The 22,004-nt window shown below is 49.9% G+C and overlaps 7 protein-coding genes across 7 annotated transcripts; 2 read left to right on the top strand and 5 right to left on the bottom strand.

Moving 5' to 3' along the window:
- Window positions 1-1,458: 1,458 nt before the first annotated feature.
- Window positions 1,459-4,340, bottom strand: BKA67DRAFT_638144 (glycoside hydrolase family 2 protein). Its single transcript, XM_046105707.1, has 2 exons — window positions 2,035-4,340; window positions 1,459-1,982 (listed from the first exon to the last, which is right to left on the bottom strand). The coding sequence occupies exons 1-2, from the start codon at window positions 3,933-3,935 to the stop codon at window positions 1,853-1,855; spliced, it is 2,031 nt and encodes a 676-aa protein (XP_045955097.1). The 5' UTR covers window positions 3,936-4,340; the 3' UTR covers window positions 1,459-1,852.
- Window positions 4,341-4,734: 394 nt separating this feature from the next.
- Window positions 4,735-7,963, bottom strand: BKA67DRAFT_538613 (cell division control protein 54; the record flags this gene model as incomplete). Its single annotated transcript, XM_046100490.1, has 3 exons — window positions 4,735-5,316; window positions 5,386-7,511; window positions 7,576-7,963. The coding sequence occupies 3 exons, from the start codon at window positions 7,961-7,963 to the stop codon at window positions 4,735-4,737; spliced, it is 3,096 nt and encodes a 1,031-aa protein (XP_045955096.1).
- Window positions 7,964-8,290: 327 nt separating this feature from the next.
- On the top strand, window positions 8,291-9,469 carry BKA67DRAFT_368027 (Longin-like domain-containing protein). The gene is made up of 5 exons (XM_046096467.1): window positions 8,291-8,655; window positions 8,732-8,821; window positions 8,880-9,007; window positions 9,078-9,166; window positions 9,219-9,469. Exons 1-5 carry the CDS (start codon window positions 8,544-8,546, stop codon window positions 9,382-9,384), a joined length of 585 nt encoding a protein of 194 aa, XP_045955095.1. The 5' UTR covers window positions 8,291-8,543; the 3' UTR covers window positions 9,385-9,469.
- Window positions 9,470-9,553: 84 nt separating this feature from the next.
- Window positions 9,554-10,873, bottom strand: BKA67DRAFT_538612 (DHBP synthase RibB-like alpha/beta domain-containing protein; the record flags this gene model as incomplete). Its single annotated transcript, XM_046100489.1, has 1 exon — window positions 9,554-10,873. The coding sequence occupies one exon, from the start codon at window positions 10,871-10,873 to the stop codon at window positions 9,554-9,556; it is 1,320 nt and encodes a 439-aa protein (XP_045955094.1).
- A 608-nt stretch (window positions 10,874-11,481) lies between these two features.
- Window positions 11,482-13,965, top strand: BKA67DRAFT_522724 (COG4 transport protein-domain-containing protein; the record flags this gene model as incomplete). Its single annotated transcript, XM_046098404.1, has 2 exons — window positions 11,482-12,726; window positions 12,778-13,965. 2 exons carry the CDS (start codon window positions 11,482-11,484, stop codon window positions 13,963-13,965), a joined length of 2,433 nt encoding a protein of 810 aa, XP_045955093.1.
- Window positions 13,966-15,499: 1,534 nt separating this feature from the next.
- Window positions 15,500-16,079, bottom strand: BKA67DRAFT_693903 (uncharacterized protein; the record flags this gene model as incomplete). The annotated part of the gene is made up of 1 exon (XM_046109258.1): window positions 15,500-16,079. Exon 1 carries the CDS (start codon window positions 15,995-15,997, stop codon window positions 15,500-15,502), a length of 498 nt encoding a protein of 165 aa, XP_045955092.1. The 5' UTR covers window positions 15,998-16,079.
- Window positions 16,080-17,784: 1,705 nt separating this feature from the next.
- Window positions 17,785-20,084, bottom strand: BKA67DRAFT_575255 (heterokaryon incompatibility protein-domain-containing protein). Its single transcript, XM_046103487.1, has one exon. It carries the CDS (start codon window positions 19,766-19,768, stop codon window positions 17,810-17,812), a length of 1,959 nt encoding a protein of 652 aa, XP_045955091.1. The 5' UTR covers window positions 19,769-20,084; the 3' UTR covers window positions 17,785-17,809.
- Between the last annotated feature and the right edge of the window lie 1,920 nt (window positions 20,085-22,004).

The raw sequence follows: 22,004 nt of genomic DNA, 5'->3' as shown, positions 1-22,004 counted from the left end.
ATTATGTGACATAAATGTAAGATAGAAGTTAGATCTTACAGTATTGTACACAATTACGTGGCTGTCGGCCCCGCCTGTTGGGTTCTTCGAGCGTGATGTGTTGCTGGTTGTTACTTTGCTGGTTTCGATCTAGATGGGCTAAGCCTCTTAGATCGTGGTAATTGCCTGTAATTTTTAATCTTTCTTGTTCTTTTCGTCTTTTACCTGAATTTGTGCTTTTCTTCTATTACCAGCCACCGAAACTCTAGAATCCTCAGAGTGTAAGAGATCTTTCGTCAAGGTGTAGTCGTAGGTGATTGCTTTTACCCACCCATATGCTCCCCCAGGGGCCACGATACCAGTATGACCATACCTGGGCAGGTCACAATTGGGAAAACTCCTGCATTTGACTTCAAGCCCGTGGAGGCTTGGCCCTCACACTTTCTATGTGCTGGTAAATGATTCCAATTATGTATGATGGGAAATTTAGCTAGAAATGTTCTGTTAGAATATTTGGAGAGAAGCAAACAGTAGGGGGACTTTACGGAGAGAACCAGAGTCAATTTCCAAGTAATAAGAATGATTTCTCGGTTATCTCTGACGTTAAAGACGGTTGATAATGATTTTTGAGATGGTTTCGCTGCTGAGAAGTATTTTGTTTCATAGAACAGCTCATACGGAATGAGGTAATTAATATGATGAAACCGACAAGAAAGTTTATGTTTTTATTTGTTTTCACGCAGATTGCAGAGCATATCTGTACACCGAATGCAACTTTGTACTATTTACGGTTTATGTTTGTTCAAATATAGGTACATGAGGAATAGTAGTTACTTGTTGATGAAACAGTAGAAGGACTTTTCATAGAGCGAGCATTGGAAGTGGCAAGGTTGCGGGCTTGTCAAGAACGAGAAACGCGGAGGTTCCTAGTTCGTTGTAGTGTGTATTTTCTAATCTCGTATAATCCTTTTTTAGCGTCAAGCATAACAGAGTGCATAGTATCACTTCCTGAGCCTGTTTTCCATATGTAAGATGGGCTTTTAGTCCCCAGAGCAAGGACCAGAGTCTTCTATCTATTTCACTCGGTAGCCGATGATCGCTCCCGCCGGATGACCTTTTCTAGTGGCAAAATAAGAAACCCTCCCCCCAGATTGTCTGTAACCGGAGCTATTATACACCGCTTCTACTGAACATAGTGCTACCTCACCTTCGAGGAAGAACATTACCAGGAAAGTGCACCTCGCTCAAGGCGTTGAGCCCCAGATCCCTATGTGCCGAGCAATACGGTGTGCCGAGCAACGTGGGCTCGATGGCGGTCAAGCATTCTTCCCTCGAGCCTTTGATGCCGTACCGGCACTGATGGGTTGGTTACGTGAGATATAGATTATATGTGTTGTGAGTGCTGGACATTAGACGGAATGTGGTTATAAAAGCCTGAATGTCGCGAACTACCGGAATAAATAGACTTTTAAAAACCTAATCTGTAACATGGAAAGCGATAGTGTGTCGGATGTGCAGTGATTGTACTTCGAGCCGGGATATAATTTGATGAGCAAAGTAAGTCACTGTTCGTATGCAATCGATGACAGTGCGACACTCGATATCAAGACTGACGCAGTCGCCGCAAGTATTGCTATTGTAGACACCATTAGAGCCAACCAGGCAATCCTATGGTATGCTTGTAAATCTCTTTGATAACTCAAGATGGCTAACCGGACCATAGTGGCCTGCTACTCTAGTTCCGTATCGTGACAGTGCGTATGTACCTTTGACAGCGTGCCAGCTCTTTTGCCCAAACGCACAACTAATAGATGAACAATTCCATCTCTTGCTCAAAGTGAGTCCGTTACTGTAAGTAATTGTCTGGTGCGGTTTACCGTTTAGCCACTGCATCGAGATACACCTTGGCTGCCTTGTCGAATAACTTTTTAACTTCTGCTGGGTCGATCTTCTCTCTCCGATCAAACGAGTAAAGTCCATTGACCTCCTGCTCAATTTCGGTCCTGATCTTCATGTTAGCTTATGGGCCCAATAATCATGCAGGACGCAGCTTACAGTTGAGTCCAGACAAACCCGGAAGTGAATCCTCCCTGGACGACAGCCGTGCACAAGGCGTCGATCCTCTTTAATAAGTCGGCAGGATCACTTGCGGTGGTGTAACCCCAGTCACGCTCGCCCTTTTCCGACTCAGAAGCCGGAGCAATATTGACTCCGCCAAATTCACTGCAGATGATGGGTGCTCCTTTCTGATGGTCCGTTCCTGCGTCACCATCAATGCGCTGGACGAACATGTGTCTGCCGCCGTGAAGCTCCTCCTTGAATCTCGTGTCGGCCGTGGCGCAACGCTTTGACAACTCTGGCGCATCGTTATAGTCGTGATAGGTGGACAGGTCAGTCTGCACGTGCTCCCAACCACAGTTGTCATTGATCGGCCTTGTGGGATCCAACGACTTTGTGAGCCAGTATAGCGATTTGATGTGGTTTCTCTGGTCCACGTCATCCCGCAGGTTGGGGTATGCCCAGCTCTCGTTTACGGGAGTCCAGACGATCAAGCTGGGGTGGTTTATATCTCTTTTGACGGCCTCCGTCCACTCCTGATCGAAACGTTTGACGTACTCTGCGCTGAACTCGTACGCGTTCGCGATCTCGCCCCAGACCAGGTAGCCCAGTTTGTCTGCCCAGTAAAGGAAGATGGGGTCTTCAACTTTCTGATGCTTCCGGCAGCCGTTGAAACCCATCTTCTTCGCAAGCTCGACATCCAACTTGAGACTTTCAGATGAAGGGGGAGTTAGCCCGGTCTCGGGCCAGTACCCCTGATCGAGATTTAGGATCTGGAAGAGAGGCTCGCCATTTAGTCTGAAGGTGCCATCTCCTCTCTTCCAGTCGATGTTTCGCACTCCTGTGTATGTTTCGATCTCATCCAAGACCTTTCCAGCAGAGTCATAAAGCCGAATTTTGAGGTCATAGAGTAGCGGGTAGTCCGGTGACCAAAGTGCCAAACCATCTCTCCATGCCTGAACATTGTCTGTGGATGGTAAGCCCTTCAGTTTCTCGGCAGACAGCTTGAGACTGAGTTCAAGTTTTGCATAGTCTTTGTCCTTCGCAAGATCCACTTTGGATGTGCCGATACTGACACCACCGATACTTCCCTCGATCTCGATACCGTATTTTCCACCTGCTCTGCGCCCCAGAACCGCGACATTCGCCTTCAGCACACCATTCTCGGTGTCATTAGCTGTCAAGACTGTGCCATCACTGCTACCGCCAATTCTGGCTCTTGGCACAACCTCAACCCAGACGTTCTGCCAGATGCCAGATGTTGGGGTATAGAAAATACTCTCCGGCGTGGGGGCCCAGTACTGCTTACCCCTTGGCTGTTCAAGATCACTGGGGCTGTCTCTCACGCGCAAGACTAATTTGGTTTCCTTGCCCTCCAACGCATCGGTGACGTCGACATCGAACGGCACATGCCCGCCTCGGTGCCCCCCTACATACTGCCCACCGACCCAGACTTGGGCCTCATAGTCGACCGCGCCGAAGCGAACCAGCACCCTGTGGCCGGCGTTGGTCTCCGCCTGGCTCCTCAGGTCCGGGAGCAGCGTCTCGTACCAGAGCACCTCGTGGGCGGCATTATCGCCCCACCCCGAGGCCGGGCACTGGAAGGCGAACGGGACGTTGATGGGCTTCTTGACGTTCTCCGTCGCCTCGGCCGACTCTTTCCAGTACTTCTCCTTGAGCTCCGGGAAGGCCTCTAGCCGGTGCGCGTCCTCGGCTGTGTTGTCGCTGCTCCCCTTGCCGCTGAGCGTGACCCTGTCCGGAGGTCCGTTGATGTGCCAGCCCTCGCTCAGACCGATGTCCTGGTCGTCAAAGAGCAGCGACCAGGACTTCCCGTTCAGGAGCTTCCAGTTGAGATTGGGACGAGTGAAATCAGGGCGGGGATATTGGGTTTGAGACATGGTGGTGGCAGAAGTGTGTCCAGATGAGCGGGTGACGTGGAGCAAAGAGTTGTTGTTTTGAAGATTGATAAAGGTCCTCGATCCTCGGAGAAATCACAGCGAGGCGCAAGATAGATAATAACTTTCGGCGAAACGAAATAACACTTGTTCCTGACTTCCGTCTGGGTCGAAACGATCGGCCCTACGCATATGCATGAAACGTCCTGCGGGGCAGGATTGACGTCAAACTCACCAATTATATTTATAGTGTCACATAAAACTGGATAATGACCCAGTTTCTCAATTAATAAAGTTCAACATGAAGAAAAATTCTAGAGACTTACTGTAGTTACCAGCCTGCCAACTTCCCATCTTAACAACGTAGGTTCGAAGTCGCAATGAAGAGGGGTAGTAGGCCCAGCAAAGTATACCTACCTGGTATCTCAGGGTCCTCTTCGAAGAGGGGCACTATACGCCCAGCACTAAGTCTGTTGGGGGTATGACTTATACTAAGTCAACTTTCCTTTAGTTAGTCTAGGCTTAATGCAATAGTATCGTGTTGAACGCAATCAATTATCAATTGGTATGTAGAATGCTATGACTAGTACATGTACCAAACCAGTGGCAGACTTCATATGAAAATGCTTCATCATTGCGGTAGTTTGAATCAAGTAGCATCGTCTTCATTAACATCCAACTTTCTGAACCGCCTTTGCACAAAGTCTTGCAAGTGGCACCAACGCCTCAAAAATCTACAGTGTCCCCAATATCATCAACCATAATCGCTAAGCCATGCATTACTCCTCATAAGGCCATCGATTTAGGCGACACCAGTAACTCTTCTGACAGCCCTTCTGGCGCCTTCGCCACTAACCATAATCAATCCCTCCATTTCAAGGCCGCGCATGACCTCCGCAAAGTCGGCCGGCTCGACGGGAAGACTGGCACCTTCGCCTAAGCGCCTGCTGACTTCGCTGTACCGCGCACTTTGTCCACCGCTTGTCATTTCGTCCAAGAGAGCGAGCACGGCGGTCTTCATCTCTTCCTTGCGTTTGCGGTCGGCAGAGCTTACACCCTCATTCAAGAGGCTCATATCAATTCTACCTTGGGAATCAGTTGCCGAGGTCTTCAGGGCGGACTGGATCAAGCGATTGGCCTCTTCTACATCGGCCTTGGTGACTGTCTGGGAGAGGCGCATCTTGGCATGGGCCTCAGCAAGACGGATCATGGACTCAAGTTGACGAGTTGTGGCTGTGATTCTCTTCTCAGCAGCTCTAACATCTTGACCGAGCTTGCGCATCTTGACATAATTGTCTACGAGTGCTTGAGCCGCATCCTGAGAAATACTAGGGTGGCAAGTCTCCCGCGCATAAGAGATATATGCCGTGAGGAATTCAACATCCTGTGAGCGCGTTAGCGAAAATGATTTTTTTTTCTTTCTTTCTTCCACAATTGTGTATCGTCTACTTACCAATATCTCATTATCTGTAGCGGCAGATTCAGGCTTATCTTCCAGGTACATGGAGAGCAAGTGTCTCGCCATTCTCTTATCAACATTGTCATCTTGACGATCCAGAATCAAGTATACGAGATCGAAACGGGACAATAGGGTTGGCGGAAGATCAATGTTTTGCGGAACGGGTAAATTTGGGTTGTAGCGGGAACCGATTGGGTTGGCGGAGGCGAGGATACTGGTTCTCGCGTTTAGTGTCGTGATGATACCAGCTTTAGCTACGGAGACCGTCTGCTGCTCCATGACTTCATGCAGGACGGAGCGTGTTGCGTCTGACATTTTATCGAACTCATCAATACAACAGACACCACCGTCTGACAGAACAAGAGCACCAGACTCGAGCACAAGCTGGCGTGTCTCGGGATCACGCGAGACATAGGCTGTGAGACCGGTCGCTGACGAACCCTTTCCGCTCGTGTAGACGCCTCGCGGCGCGATCTTGTGCACGTATTTGAGCAATTGCGATTTCGCTGTCGACGGATCACCACAAAGTAGTACGTTGATATCGCCACGGTATTTGGGGTTGCCTCCCTTATGGAAAGTCTTGTTGGTGCCACCAAACATTTGCAGAAGAATTCCCTTTTTGACGTCGTCCATCTCGAAGATAGATGGAGCCAGTGACCGGGACAAAAGTTCGTAAATATCCCTTCGAATTGCGGTCTGCTTGATTTTCTCCTCTTCGTCGGGTGTGATCTTACGCGCCTCCTCGATCTGATTCTCGGTATCGTTCGATTCGTCGTCGAGCGTTGACACATCTGCACCTAGGCGCTTGCTATCCACCTTTGCGACGTGTACAACATCAACAAAAGTCTTGAACACACTCTTTACAGTTCTCATACGAGGGTTGACTCTGACAGGGCTGACACGGTAAATACCAGTGATCTGAATACGGTCACCAGCTTTGCAGAAGTCGACGAGCTCGTTGTACACACAGACAGAAACTGAATGGGGCGTCTGGCCAGCGGGCACAGCATCAGGAGTCTCTTGCAGCTTGATGACTTGCTTGTCCTCAAACTCACATCGGTTGTGTATGATCTGCATGGAATTCTTGGAATCGCAAAGTGGACGAGGGCAAGCGGTGGGCTCCCTGATCTTTCCTCTGTCCAGACCGACAAGGAGCGAATGGTTGCAAACATTGCATCTGAAAAATGCTTGGCGCATATCAGGGATGACGGATGTTGTTCGGATGACAAGACCTTTGATACAGATGAGCTTGTCCATATCTGAGGGGTTGAGATCTCTCATGTTGGTGACCTCATCCAGATTGTATGGACGAGTCATGTACGTCTGATCCATGACCTTCTCCTCGAGGTTGGCGCCCTGCTGAGGTCTCGGTGTCGCGGGCTCCTCGCTTCTTTCCGAACTAGGGAACTGCATGTCGGAGCTTGGTGCACCGCTGCGCTGTGAAGCGGCTGCTCCGTTGCTTTGACTCCTTTGACGTGACATTTCGGCCTGTGCAAGCTCGATCATGACATCGTGGACTGACTGATCCATCAGAGGGACGATTTCTTGAGGATAGTGCTGAATTTGGTGCCACATCTTCCTGGTAGGCGGGTAAAGCTTGAAGTCTTGGACGTTAACGTAGAGGATCCTCGTGCCAAGTATCAGCATGTTGCCCAATTCCTCGTAGTAGGGCTTAGATTTCGCATCGGGCTCGGCATCAGCTTGCTCGGTAGTCATTCCGTCGGCCCACATACGATACTTCTTCTGGAAGTTCTTGAGGAAGTCCTTGAATGCGGCGTATGTGTCGTCGATGGAAACGGTTGTACCCCAAATGGTAGCGTTGTCCTGTCCGCCCAAAAGGTTGGCTTCGGATGTGTTGGGGTCGACATTTGAGAACGTGTGGGCGTCAGAGTGGATTTCTCGCACGACACGACCGGCATCGTTCAAGATGACACGGCTTCCACTCCGAGGACCTCCGCTCAAGATTTCCGAGTTGATGTCGCCTCTTGGCTTCCGTCGTGCTCTAGGAGTTGTTGACGAGCCGACAAAAAGATTGCTGCTGGCCTCACTTCGCAGATCCGACTGAGGGTGAAGGGAACGGCCGGGACTGGAGCTGGCCTCGTACCTGATAGGCGAGGAGTCTGGGGGGTTTCAAGAATTAGCGATGCGCAAGGGGAAGCTGCAGGCGAGGATTCGTCTTCTCACCGCCAATGAGGCCGCTGCCACTGGCTCTAGGTGTCCGGTCGCCATCAGTCTGGCTTTCAGCTCCGGTAGTCTGCGAGTTTGTCATGTGCCGCAAGGGGGAACTTGGGGCGGCGCTGCCATCAGCGCGGGCGTTTTGGCTCTGACTCTCTGTGTTCTGGCGCAAGGGGGAAGAGACATCATTGTTGCCGTTAGCAGGCGACGATGACTCGTAGAAGAGAGGGCTCGAGGCTAACTGCGAGCTTCGAGTGTTGCGGGGGGTGTTTCCATTCTGCGACGAGGCGTTGGCGTTGGCATTGGCGTTGGCGGGGCTGCTCTGCGGTGCTTGAGAAGACCGGGTGCTCCGTCTGGGAGTGCCAGCTTGCGACCGACGTTGCGACGGCGAAGACATGTTACTCAATCGCAACAAAGACGAGACAATCGAACAGCAGGATTCAGACTTCCTGTCGGCGGATGGAGTCGCGTATGTGGTGATAAGTTATGAAGAAAAAAAGAGGGTAGGCGGGCGCTATTGAAAGGGGTGGGTTCAGTGCAGTCCCGTTGGTGAGGAAACACGAAAGACCGCGTCGACATTTTACGGACGCGGGTTTCTCGCGTAAAGTGGCCAGGCTAACTCAACTCGGTCAAGTCAACTTGACTTTGGGTCCACTGTGCCAGGTGCAGCTTCAGTCTAGCGCTGATGTTTTATGCCTGTCGCTGTTTTGTGCAAGCCCGGCACCTGCGCACTTGCGCTGACACACAGGCACATGGAACTACAGCTGGTCTAACATAATTCCGCTCCAAATGCTCTGAGACTCCGTAGCGAGTAGCGCCTAAACGAGCTGACCCCCTGTGCGGAATTAGGTGTGAGCGCCCCCCAATTCAAGAACACCATAGCAACTTGAACGTCGACACGCCTCCAGTACCAGTCCCAGTTCCACGAACCCGATTTCGCAAGTCGCCTCAGCCCACCATACGATACCAACGTCAACATGGCTCCCGGAATGTCCCTCTTCTCCGTCAATGCCATCCTCATCCTCTCCGCTGATGACGGCTCTCGCATCTTCGCAAACTACTACTCACAACCCCACCAAGCTCCAGGCGGTATGTCGCATGCCACGTCGCGCACCCAACAGAAAAAAAAAGGGAAAAGGATGACCGCTAACCATGGTGCCGACAGCTTCGGAAAAGAGCCCCTACGGAGATGTCAAGTCCCAGAAGACATTCGAGAAGGGCTTACTCGACAAGACAGCAAAGCAGACCGGCGACAGTACGCCTCTCCCAACCCGTTGACATGAAAACCCCATCGCTGATGCCTGCCCTCCTAGTCATCCTGTACGACAACAGAATAGTCCTCTACAAGATGGAGTCGGACGTCATGATGTACGTTGTTGGATCCGTCAACGAGAACGAGGTCCTACTCTACAATGTCATCCTTGCCCTCAGGGACTCCTTGGTACGTGCATTCGACACTCACCTTGCGCCTCCTCGTCAGGTGATGCGAGACAGACGCTGACATCGTATAGCACCTCCTTTTCAAGCAGTCCGTTGACAAGAGGACCATTATCGAGAACTACGATCTCGTATCCCTTGCCATCGACGAAATCGTGGACTCGTAAGCCTCTGCCTTTCGCCAGAACCGTCACAGGAGCTAATCATGGACACAGCGGTATTATTCTCGAGACTGACCCCGTCGTCATCAGCCAGCGGGTTTCCAAAGCGCCCACGCAAGACGTCAACCTGAGCAGAATCGATTTGAGCGAACAGGGCGTCAACAACCTGGCACAACTAGGAAAGGCCAAGTTGACAGATTGGTTGCGCCAGGGTTTGTAACTTGGGGGTTGACACACTTTGCACGGCATATGCGGGAAGAGCATTTAGAATCTGAGGGCACGGCGTTGGTCAAAATTCGTTTGTCGATTTATCTATTTCCCAAAACATCTCCGCCCTGGGGGCAAAGCATCCCTCGGTCTACTCTAACCTTAGTCTTCTAATGACATCTCTACGACCTGGTTTCTGACGCTGCCTTGCGCAGCCTGTTCATAACTGCCGCCGCGATGTCGTCTTTATCGGGAATCCCTTCCACAAATATCAGATCTGGCTTTCTCCGATCCAGTTCTCTTAGTGCTGAGAATAGCCCCTGAGCTACGCTCTTGGCATCTCGACCTATACTCAGATCAAATACCCGTCCAATAGGTGTGCCTTGGGCACTCAAAAGTTTGCTTTCTTGTACGTCAAGGTCGCCTTCTATGTCATCTGATGACCCTTTTGAGGCGAATTGTGCGCATCGAAGACTGGCGCCAGGGGCCCAGCGTTGGGTCCTGATGATCCCGATGCTCGTCGATGTTGATTCGGCCTCTTCTGCCCCTTTCGAAAGGTTGCTAATCGTGTCGATGTCCTCTTCCGCAATTCCTTTTCGGCCATGCTCGAAGCTTGCTTCGTATAATATCACTCTTGCCTTGGGACTGTAATGCTTGTACTTCATGCCCGGGGCTCTCGGCGCCTCGCCCTTTCCACCGACCTCGGCGTGATCTTTGTATGCCTTCTGTACCTCCTCCCAGCCGACACAGCTTTTAATCTCATCAATACTCACGCCTCCGGGTCGCAATACTACGGGTGGCGAGCAGAGTCCGTCCACCACCGTAGACTCCACCCCGACCTGGCAAGAGCCGCCGTCGAGGATGAGCTCGATGCGCCCATCCATATCCTCCAGAACATCGGCAGCAGTGGTGGCCGAAGGGCGCGTTGAAGCGTTAGCAGAAGGCGCTGCCAGAGGTTTGCCGGTCAGTTTGATCAATGATAAGGCGAGAGGGGACGACGGCATTCGTGCGCCGAACGTCTTGAGCCCTGCTGTGACTTCCGGGGCTAGCTGAGACGACTCTGGATTTGGTAGCAGTATTGTAAGTGGACCTGGCCAGAACTTTGAAATGAGCGGCTTATAGATCTCCGGGATGGGGTCTGCGTGCCCGTTCGTAGTAGCGCCATCCGACGTAGGCTTGAGAAGATCCCGCAGCATCTCCAGATCCGCGACGTGTACGATCAGGGGATTATCCTGCGGCCTGCGCTTGGCTGTGTAAATCCCCTTCACCGATCCACTTCTCGTGGCATCTGCACCGAGTCCATAGACGGTCTCTGTTGGGAACCCAACAGGGGTATCTTTGGTCCTGAGGTAATCCGCGGCTTCTTCCAGAACTTTGATACTCGAGGACTGTTCCGTCGAGACTTCCCATCGTCCCACGTGCTCGCTTGGACCAAAATTTCCAAGAATCTCCTTGCCCACTTTCAGCACCCGAGTCTTGACTGGTGGTAAGTCTTGAGACATTGTACTGAACAGTGTGTACTGGAGCGCAGCTCGGACAGTATAAAAACGCTTATAAATGCGCTTTAGAGCCAACTTGAAGATGACTCAACCAAGAGCCGAGTTTGGTCAAACTTTTGTCACGATTCGCAGGACTTTTGTAAATGAAGAATCGGCCGACAAGTCTCAGTAATAGCTTTTGTTCCTTAGCAACTGGTCTTCTGATCTTCCAAAAGTGGCAAGCTATTTATGTTGGGCATGAATATTGACTCATGAGAAAACTTTCTGACTAGATGCGATAACATCACTTTTGAGCTCAGCGCACGCCCCACGAAATGTTAAGTGCACTCCACCGAAAGATCTCTAACTTTAGGGGGTCTCCCCACCATCCCGTCGCAACCAGCGGCCAGCTTTCCAATGCCACGCCAGGAGGAGACCGTTTCCAGGGGTCAAAGCCGCTAGAATCCCAGCACTCTGCACTGCAACTCTCCCGAATGCGCGGGGCGGGACACCTCAACCACAACTCAATACATAATAATGCTCGAGATCCCCCCCGGAACCTGCACACACACACGACTGGGGCCACGACCATATCCTCCCTCCGACATGCGCCGGCTGAGATCACGGTCCCAATGTCCGCCACTAACCTCCTCAATGGCGACTCCAGCGCAGTCCACAACAGTAACAAGACCGACGGCCTTACCAAGGTGAACAGCCGCAGCAGCAACCACCCCACGATTGACGACGCCAGCTCTCTCGACGATGTGCGCGCCTCGCTCGCGGCGCTGCACATGCGCGAGGCCGCCATCACCTCCCGGCTCAAGGCCCTGATCTCCTCGCAGGCGGACCTGTCGCGGGAGCTCGGCCGCCTCGACGTCCTCCGCGCGAACCTCGGCACCCAGGTGATAGCCACGCGCTCCATCTCCAACGGCATGCTGTCTGGCGCGGCGGACACGGCGGGCCGGCTGTCCAACCGGGTCAAGGAGCTCGACCTCGAGAAGGATCGCGTGCAGCAGACGCTCCGGGTCGTCGAGCAGGTGGCGGAGCTCAAGGCCTGCGTCCACGGCGTCGTGGGGTCCATGGGCGCCCCGCAAGACTGGGAGGCCGCCGCAGGGTATATAGCGCGGGCCTCCAAGGTCCCCGAGGCCATCGTTCGCGGCGGCTTTGCTGCTAGTATCGTGCCCAGCGTCGAGGTGCCCGATGCGCCGTGGGTCACGCTGGAGGACGCAAAGGAGAGCTTGTGCGGACTGTTCCTGAGGGAGTTCGAAAAGGCGGCGGGCGAGGGCGACGGGGCAAAGGTTACGCGGTTCTTCAAGCTGTTCCCTCTGATCGGTAGGGGAGACACAGGCCTTGAGGTATACGGACGATATGTCTGTCAAGGAGTGGCAGGTACCGCTAGGCAGACACTCAAGGAGGTTCCCGGTGGCCAAGGGCGGAAAGATGGCTATTTCTATGCGAACGCGCTCACGAAACTCTTTGAACACATTGCTCAGATCGTAGAAGGCCATGGTGGGTTGGTAGAACGACACTACGGCGCAGGCAAAATGGTCAAAGTGATCGAGAGGCTACAGATGGAGGCTGATGTTCAAGGTGGCATCATTCTCGACTCCTGGAGCGACGAAAGAGGCGTGGATAGGAGGCTTACAGACGTCAAGAGCTATCCTTTCTCCTTTCTTGTTCAAAGTTTTGTGCCTCCGGCTAAAGGCATGGCTGGCACTCCTAGGATGAACTCTCCCGCAGTAGGTGGTGGGACCAATGCCAGGAGTAGTGAAGACGAAGGGGTGGACATGAAAGAGGTTGATGAGCTGCTTAGGGAGATTGCCGTTATGCTGGGCCGGTGGTCATTATATTCCAGGTTCCTGGCAGGCAAATGCAGAGTAAGTTTCTTTCCAAAGTATCACTGGTACGATAGCACTGACAGCCAGCAGACTCCTGATACAGCAGCCGATGCGGCATTGTCATTACCCGAAGTACTCACCAACTCCAATCTGGGCAAGAAAGTCTCCACCAAGCTTGGCACGCCATATCAAGTCATGTCGACATTCTTTTTCAGGAGGTCTGTAGAGAAGGCATTCCAGTTAGACGAGTCACCATCAGGCCTCTCACTGAGCTTGAACAAGGCCGTCGACGGCAACCCCCCTTACATAATATCCGCAGTCGACGATGTCATGTACATGGTCAGCACAGTTATTGAGAGATGTCTATCTACCTCTCAGCGTGAGATTGTCAGCTCTGTCGTACCCACCGTGAACAGAGTATTAAGCGCTGAGTTCATTGGTGTTATTCAAAGAAGAATGCAACACGACTGTTACCCGAAACCCGCCATACAGGGTGGCTTTCCCCCGGAGGATAAGATTATCGCTTTCATCGTACTGATCAACAGTCTCGATGTGGCAATCGAGTACCTGGATCGAATAATATCGCCCCGACTCGCCCTATCGGACCAGTCCAATGGCGCACCTCCCGCCAACCCTCTCGCTGCCTCGTTTCCCTTCGAACACGACATCAACGTTGTCGTCAATTCCCTCAAAGGCCTGAATTCCAGCTTCTCACTAAAAGCCAACGAGCTTTGTACCGAAGGAGTTGCACATCTGTTTTCCAACGTCGTGGATAAGCGACTGAAACTTACCGTACAAGAGACCTTCCGTGATGCGGACTACGCTCTGACAGAGGAAGAGCTGGCTGAGATAGCGCTCCAGAACGATGAAGAGGAGGAAGACATGTTGGACCTCGTGCAGCGGCAGTTCGAGCGTGGCTGGAACGCGCTCGTGAAACCTATCGAGCGCATCATGACGCCGAAGCCTTTTGCCTCTTTGATGAACAGGATTGCCAAGGAGCTCGCCATCACTCTGGAGCGGAGGGTGTGGAGGTACGGTGGCAAGGCGAATGCCTATGGTGCCATAAGGATGGAGAGGGACTTTTCTGGCATCATCAGCATTGTGGCGAAAGGCAACTACAGCATGAGAGACCTGTTCAGCAGGGTGAGCCAGACACTCATGGTCGCGAACATGGAGGACGATGAGTGGGACGAGCTCATGGCGGAGGGTGAGGACGGCATTGAATGGGTACTGAGTGATGATGAGATGCGGAGGGCTAGAAATCTAGTCAGGGATTAGACAGATAGAATCCACGTCATATAAAGACTGAATTGGCATGTTAATTGTAATAAATGCAACTCATTGTGTCTCTGGTGCGGCGCTCGATCAAAGCTCAACAGGTCTATCAGCGACAAGAGTTCAACCACCGGCAAACATAGGATGTGATTATATATAGTATTAAAAAAGTTCAGCTTAGCTCTTGGGGCCTTGCACGCCACGTCCTCGTTCGAAAGCCCTAACCAGCTTATTATAGATAACAATTCCCCTGTTTTCTTACGCCCGTTCTAAGTCGCGCGATAAGGGGCAATATTTGTTCTTTTCTAGGTTCCTCGGTAATGGGTGGAGAGATTCCCCCTTTTGTAATACTACAAGGCCGGCGTGTAACCTTACATAGCTGTATCTCAATTCTAATTTATAAACAGGTAAAGATTTGACTTCAGTAAAATTTACTAATTTATAAAACATTACATATATGTATATATCAACTTTATAAATCATTAAAGTTTTAATTTAATATTTAATTAGATACTAATGTAATAATACATTAAATCAATGTAATATAGTTGTTTACGTATAGCTATTTAAGTGGTTTTGATACGATATTATTCCTTGGGTATCGCAATAGCTTGGCTCCCGTGGCTAACCACGTGGAGTGGCAACCGTAGTTGCCTGACACCTGATAGGCCACCATGATTGTAAGCCTGATAGGCTGTTACAACCACTGCCTAAGCTATTGATTATAAATGTGTATATATGAGCCACGGTTTATAGCTCTTGAGATAGTTACGATTCCATTCCTTTCCACATCACACAATAGTACCCCATAGCATTCGCACTAGGTTTATAGCTATGTAGTCCACTGATTTAATCTTGGTTATAACGATAAAAACTGCGTAAACTCGTCGAATCGAGAATCATCGATATTTAAACGTTTTCACGCCGTGGTCGCGTATCGATCGTGGCCACTACTGTTAAGCAAGCCAAACACGTTTTCCCACTACTTTGATCAGCACACTTGAATGCCAATGTGCTTCGCGATGGGCTTACCAGGCAGACACTAACCATCAGTTAATATATGTTTAATGCGCTAAATTAATACTCAAGCAAGTAATTACTAAGGAATTCTTAGTGTTACATGTTTTTTGACATTTCTTTTTCTGCATAACAACAATGTGCTTATAATGTTCATCGAGAACAAACAACCTGTCAAGAGGTATATGCTTTAGTTATCATTCTTACTCGGCAGGTTGACTTTCTAGTAACGGTCCGGATCCGCGTTGACCTATCACAGGAGCCGATCCAACCATAAGGAATGACCAATCTCAACCCATTTCTATGGCGGGCATTATCCGAAAGCTTATTGAATGCTCGATCGCTTGGACTAGTCAAACCTGTATGCCTCTTTCCAACCCCCAGACGGCTCAGAATTTATTGTGAAGACGCACGGTGGTCATGCTGAGCACTAGGCTTTTCACTACATGTCACATCTCTCAATCTCCATCTCGCCGCGAGCCATCATCCCGCGCGGCTCATCATTCATCAAACCCAAGACTCAAGAGGTACCCATATGTTCCCAAAGGTCCTCGCGGCACTTCCTCAGGATGATAGGTTGGGGACATTGATCGAGAATACAGATCTCATGTCCAGGTGCTGTGCCAATGGGTCCGATGCCGACGAGTCCACTACACGTCAAGAAGAGGCTACGCTTCACGAAAAGCTTCCAGGCGATTTTGACGAACCTCCTCGCTAACCACTCTAGGCTTTGGTCAGTACAAAACATCCTAGCATGCGTGTCCCACTCCTTGTTCACGTTGTCGTTCGTGCAATCTCTGAAGGCTGTCTCTAAAGAATTGAAGCGCCCATCACTGAACTCACTCGGCTCTTCGTTGTCATCAGAGCTATTGTCATAGCTGATGAGGGTTCGAAATATTTGTGCGGCGTACGAGCTCGGTTGGCTAGTTTGGGGAAGCTTTTCATTCGACTCGGGATCGTATCCTCTGAACATGACTAAGCATAGCGCGTACAGATGGAATAGATAGCAGCACTGCATTTTCCTTTGGTGCCAAGATAAGAAACTTCTGCAGAATCTTCGAAAAGCTATGAAGTCACCGAACGCATTGTTTGGAACTAGGTCAATGGGGAAACACGCAATCACCGTATCGCATCTTACGCCGTAGATTGCGAGCAAATTACGATGTCGAATAGTAGGTCGAGGGCTCTTGGTGTCAATCCATGTCTTTGATTTTGTTTTGTATACGAAGCGACTGTTATTCAATGAGAACATGCGCGGAAGCCACGACGGGAGATCGTAGAGTGCATCGTTGTCCCTGAACACTCCCGACCCACTGAAGCATAAGAAATCCGTTTCTTCGTCCTCTCTGCCGTCAGCAAACCGGTGAAAAAATGCCTTGTATCCAGTCAAGATACACGTCATTGACTTCCTTGGTACAATCGGGTTGGATTGTGTCTATTATTCCGGAGAGACCGTATATCATGTCTCGAGGGTCGGTCGCCTGGGTATACTGAGCCAATGATGTGAACCAAACCATTAGATTATATCCAGATGAGAACCGCTCATCGGATTTCAGCTCTATAACCCTATCCCATATGGAGAAATTTGCGAATTTCGGGTGAACGAATATCTGCCAATCGTTCTTTGACATGACGGTCTTCGGCCAAACCGGTCGTAACCTCTTTAGCGTCTCATGAAACCCAAGGAATAGTGTCAAGTCTGGACAGCTGAGCGTGTTGTCACCGTACACGAAGCATTGCTTGTCTGAGCTGGCCAACACTACCTCCTGAACTATCCATAAACGTCGCCAGTATACCAAGTTTGTAAGCTCATCTAACCCATAGAGCGTCCATGGCCACGATCTTGTGCGACCGCGGTATGTGTCAGGGCTCATCCAAAAGTACGAATTATTCGCCAGCCACGCTGCGCCTTTCTCAGTGTCAAAGGTAGCTGCGGCACCAGCCTCGGTCTTCTCTGGAATCCTGATCGCAGAAGCGAGATCATGGATTGCCTTGAGAGCGGTCTTGATCTCTTTGTTTCTCCTCGAATCCGGATTTTCATGCAGCCCAACCAAGACAAAACTTTCCCTGCGTTTCTGTAGATATTTCCCATGTGCGCCACTTGATGGTTGCGCTCATTGACATTGCCCTGGTCGATAGAGAGAGCATCGACCCACAGAGGGAATACTAAATGTCTGTCTTGTAGCATACTATGATTCCGGAAATGCCGTAAAGCTGAAGCAAGATTTGTAGTCACACTGACTTTGTTGCCGTTGACGATGATATCGTCCGTCATGTCCGGATCTCCCCATGCATACGATATCGCCGCATTTCTAAGATCAGGCGTGAGTTGCGCAGCGAAGAGTTGACAAGAAACAACCTCGTTATCATCTTTGGCTGGCAGTATCTCCAGTAAGCGGATATGGTGAGATGCGAGATCGAGCGGTTCGTAGATTAAGCATGGTGTGATTGTCGAGCTATTAAGAGACTCGAATAATGGATCTTCACAATGTGGCTCCGCTCCACCACTGCTTTTTCAAAGGCGGCATTCCGGTAACAGGATGTATCACCAGAAGGGACAGCTAAACCTGGTTAGAAATTACCAGATAAATGCGTCGTCCACCATTAGCTTCGAAAAAGGTCCGGATCTAGGGAGGCCGAGTTTACAATCCGGATAGCTAATTTCGAAGAGTATCTTAGTACTATATACAGATAGTACTCTGATAGGCTGAGGCCATAGTAATGGCTTCAGAGTCGTGGCTTGCCATCAGCTCGAGATTTGTGGCAATATTTCATTGGTCCAAGAGGAATAGGAAGCGGTAGGAAGCGACTCTATTCAGACGTGGCTCTATCATTGTAAATGGAACACCTCAAGCTTTAAACTGCCATCGTTAAGATGTTGTAAGGGCTCCCCGTCCGAGTAGCCATTTACATAGCATGAGCCTACTAACACAAAGTCCTGATCCATCCCCCTTAACAGACAGGGTATTGAAAATCCTTCCAGAAGGCATACTATGTCACCATCCGCAACAGCAGGCGGTGCAAGTCCTACGCGTCCATTAGTCGTGATGAACAGTGGCCAACCAATCCACTTAAACAATAGACGGATCATTTGATTAAATGCGTTGCATGCGTCATCGTATTCCGCCGGCGTGAGGACTTCATATAGAGTCGAGATTTCAGGTGCTCCAGTTCCCACGAAGGCGTCATCAAGAGCTGTTCTCACCTCCTCTAGAGTTGCATAACCAAAAGAGGCGCACTTTTCTTTGAAAGCATCGTCGTCCTCGGGTTCCCCTGTTCGCAAGAGGATCCTGAATGCATGCGCCGTCATGCATTGTAGCGACGGGGTGATTTGTAGTCGATGACTTTGAGTATCTTTCCCTCTTGTCAGGGCACTTAACAGGTTTTCGAGTGGCCGTGTTCCGTTTCTAGGATGTTCATCACCCCACACCTTGAGGAACTCTAAACAAGTCCACCAGAACTTCTTCATAAGCTCGAGTGGGTCGGGTTGCTGATCGCCGATATATCGAATCACTCTTGTGCAACGATCAAGGCGTAATCCGGAGAATTGTATTCTGCGCTCGCCTATAATCGTTGGGCCTTCCGGGTGCTTTTCGTCGAGCCAGGATTTGGCGTAGGCATTTGGTGGCAAGACGGCATAGTTCCCCTCATCTTTCAATGTATGGTATCTCGGCACCCAAGATGGAAAAACGGAGATGTTTTGGTTCTCATGAATAAGGCCAGCAAAACAAAAGAAGTTTTTGTACTTTCTGTGGCGCAACACCGCAGCTACGAAGTCCATGTAGACTTCAACCACCTCTTTGGTGTAGTCTGGAACGATCTCTCCTCCTGTGAGTCCATAGAGTCCAAACACGGCGTCCCTTGGATCCGTGGACCGACACGTCGTACTGATGTATGAGACTATGCGGTAGTCGTCCTTTAGCACGGATTTCCTCAGTCCCTGAACGAGATTGATGAACGTCAAGGAGAGCTCGCTGTCATGAATAACCCAATCCCATACACGTTGGTCAAAGAAAATAGGTTTTGCCGGCTTCTGCTGCAAGAATCTCTCAGTAAATAGGTTGAAGTCGCTTAGCTGTTCGAAAGTCATGGACTCCCTGCCACAATGGATGATGATGGCGGCTGGTCTTTGCGCCAAAACGACCTCTTGTACAATCCAGATCCGGGTCCAGTAGACATGGGCACTAAGCTTGTCCACTGCGTTCCAGGCTTCATTCCTTGCAGAGCGTTCTGTATTTTGTTCGTAAAAGCTACAGTTCTGTCCTAAAAATTCGAGCTCTGAGTCCATGAAGGCAATATTCGCCTCAGGGTATTGGCCCATCTTCTTCACGATCCCTTCAACATGACCAGCGCAAGCCTTGATAAGGCTGAAAGCTGATTCGGTGGATCCATCGAAAGGACCCAGCCAGGAGATAACCCAATCCGCCTTGGAATAGATGGGACCCATCATGGAAACCTGCTGTGCTCTTTCGACCAGGTCTTGCTGATTGATGCAGACAGCGTCTGCCCACAGAAACGAAGGCGCACCATGTTTACCTGCGTAAGACTCCCTGAACTGTCTGAGTGCTGAGGCTAGACTCTTGGTAGCCTGAAATGGTTGCCCATTAACCAATATCTCCTCTGTGATTGATGCATCACCCCACACATATGATAATGCTGCATATTGCGGCGGGGAGTTCTGCAGTTGAGCAATCGTGATCTCGCAAGAGACTTTCGCGTCATATTCGAGACATGGAACAACACCGAGTAACCTTATCTCCGCATGACGAGGATCCAGGCTCGTATACATCAGTGTTCCTACGCCGGAAATACCAAAGGAAGTCAAGGGGACGAAGGAAAAACAATGGTATCAGCTCGGGAAGCGGGCAGTAGATGTGATATGAAGTAAGAAGAGGGGTTGTTTACCTGCTTATGGTGGGACCGGGGGTGTGCTGTGGATAAAGTCCTCGTTCTTGACAGGGGTCGCCTTCAATCACAGTTTAAGACGACATGGTATGATCATATATATATTTCTGCTTTTAACCTCGAAAATTTGTGGAAATAAATTGAAAGCATGTTAAGACGGGTGTTTGAACAAATGTAAGTTAATTGACTGTTTGCGTAACTGATACTTGCTCCAAAATAAAAATAAAAATACAGAGCAAGTATACCAGATCTCCAATCTCGAAAAACAACTTTATCCTAACTAGCCCTTGTACGTGACAATCTAAGCATGCATCTCCTCCACAATAGGAGTCCAATCGAGCAGGTCGGTGGCAGTGCCCAGCCTCTTATGTGCCATTGACATAATATGCAATCATACCACGATTACCAAACAACGATCTTCATCTGCTGACTTCCACAGGCTAGACCGTCGCAAGTCTTGATATCCTCCTGCTTCACCATAGCTTCGACGGGCAAGCTTTGTTGGGCGGACGAAACCTCGTGCCTTGCTTCGTTCTCACGCGAATAATGCTCCGTGATGACGCTGCATACAGTGCTCTGGAAAATTAGAGGTGCCTTCTCGAACGTTGGGTGCAAAAGGCCTTCAACGAAGACGCCGCCATTTGTATCGAGGCGTGGTACGACTTGACAACCTTCGACATCGTTAGTGATCTCGTCTTCGGGCAAGCATTCGGATCTCTCGAGAGCGTCCAATATCACCCTTGGATATCATAGATCTTGAATGCCGCGAGATCCAGCTCTACTCTAATATCTTTGGGCTATTTGGGTTGCAGCTGCAGGCTCGTCCTCGGTGCAAGAGGTCCGGAAGTACACAAGAGATATGGTTTTCAGACGGCTACAAATGAAGAGGAGCGATGACTTATTTGAAGGCTTGTGAAGCATGGTGAGGACTGGGACTTGTCATTTGCCAAGCTTGCCTCGAATACGTTTGGCCTACTTGCTCTGAACAATCTTGCATATGCAGAAATGAGACTTATACTTGCTCGTATCATCTACGAATTGGATCTTGAACGGACAGATAACAGCAAAGATAGGATCGAGGCGACAACGGCTCAAATTTTTATTTTTTTTGGTGGTGGGAGGGATAAAACACCTTGTCATGTCCTTCTCAATCCAGTACAGAGTGTTGCGTACCGCTAGTCCCTCTCGCCTACCGTAGAATATTAGGGAGTGGCCAGGCATATAGATGCCAGACCGTAATTAAAGGAATACCGACAGAGCCACATTCGAGATTCTATTTCACTAAATGCGACAGCTTGTATATCAGCTTATGAATGCAAGAAAGCGCCCCATTCAGAGATATGCCCGTGATTGTTCTCAGTCGTAAAACGTATAGAACGGAGGGCAGGATAGTCTAGCGTGGTGAAGGCTACACGTTACCGTATTATAAGCTGCAAGGAAAGTAGCCCCCTTTCACCACCCAGGCAGGTGACCACTGCGGAACCCCCGGTGTTGAATGTTTTGGCATTTTTGTGCGGTTTTCTTTGTACTAGTCTCACTAAAGCTGAACGGCTTCACAATTCAAAGCACGCTGTGGATCGCAGACTGAAGTCCAGCGTGGTCCCAGTCAACAAACGTAGAAAATGTTCCATCGTTTTACTCGGGATCGGTTATGGACTAAGTGGTTAACGTAGATAACGTAACAATGGACACTCTAGATGAAAAACCACCAATGAATCATCGTTCTCATGATATTTTTGAATGTACCTTTGACTAGTGCTGGGCCTTGGTGGGTTGTATAGACAATATGCTGCTACTAAATAAACTGAGTGAGATTCCTTGAAACATGGTTTTAATGTGGATCTCAGCCCAAGAAGTCCATTTGGTTGGCTAAGGATCCATAAAATACCAGATCCGGCGCTTTGTACTCAAGTCTGAAAGATTTCACTGCTATTTTAATCCACTCTGAAGTGGCCGAGGTGCTACATGCAACTAAGCGAGCAATAATCGTTATAACCGCGACTACGAGCTGGCCTTGGACTAGCTGGTCGCGACTTTAGTGCTATTACAGATTAGTCCTCCGCGTATGGAGCACCTGACCCGTGACAACCTCTTCACAATTTTGGCCTAGTCTAGCCTCA

The sequence above is a fragment of the Truncatella angustata genome (assembly GCF_020726525.1).
Source record: "Truncatella angustata strain MPI-SDFR-AT-0073 chromosome Unknown BKA67scaffold_7, whole genome shotgun sequence".
Classification (NCBI taxonomy): domain Eukaryota; kingdom Fungi; phylum Ascomycota; class Sordariomycetes; order Amphisphaeriales; family Sporocadaceae; genus Truncatella; species Truncatella angustata.
This window is presented reverse-complemented; position numbering and strand designations above follow the sequence as displayed.

Coding starts and splice junctions, on each gene's coding strand:
- BKA67DRAFT_638144 (XM_046105707.1), bottom strand. CDS start 3,935: ATGTCTCAAACCCAATATCCCCGCCCTGATTTCACTCGTCCCAATCTC. Junction 1,983..2,034: donor GGGTTTGTCTGGACTCAACT/GTAAGCTGCGTC, acceptor CATGAAGATCAG/GACCGAAATTGAGCAGGAGG.
- BKA67DRAFT_368027 (XM_046096467.1), top strand. CDS start 8,544: ATGGCTCCCGGAATGTCCCTCTTCTCCGTCAATGCCATCCTCATCCTC. Junction 8,656..8,731: donor ACCCCACCAAGCTCCAGGCG/GTATGTCGCATG, acceptor TGGTGCCGACAG/CTTCGGAAAAGAGCCCCTAC. Junction 8,822..8,879: donor AGCAAAGCAGACCGGCGACA/GTACGCCTCTCC, acceptor CTGCCCTCCTAG/TCATCCTGTACGACAACAGA.
- BKA67DRAFT_575255 (XM_046103487.1), bottom strand. CDS start 19,768: ATGTATACGAGCCTGGATCCTCGTCATGCGGAGATAAGGTTACTCGGT.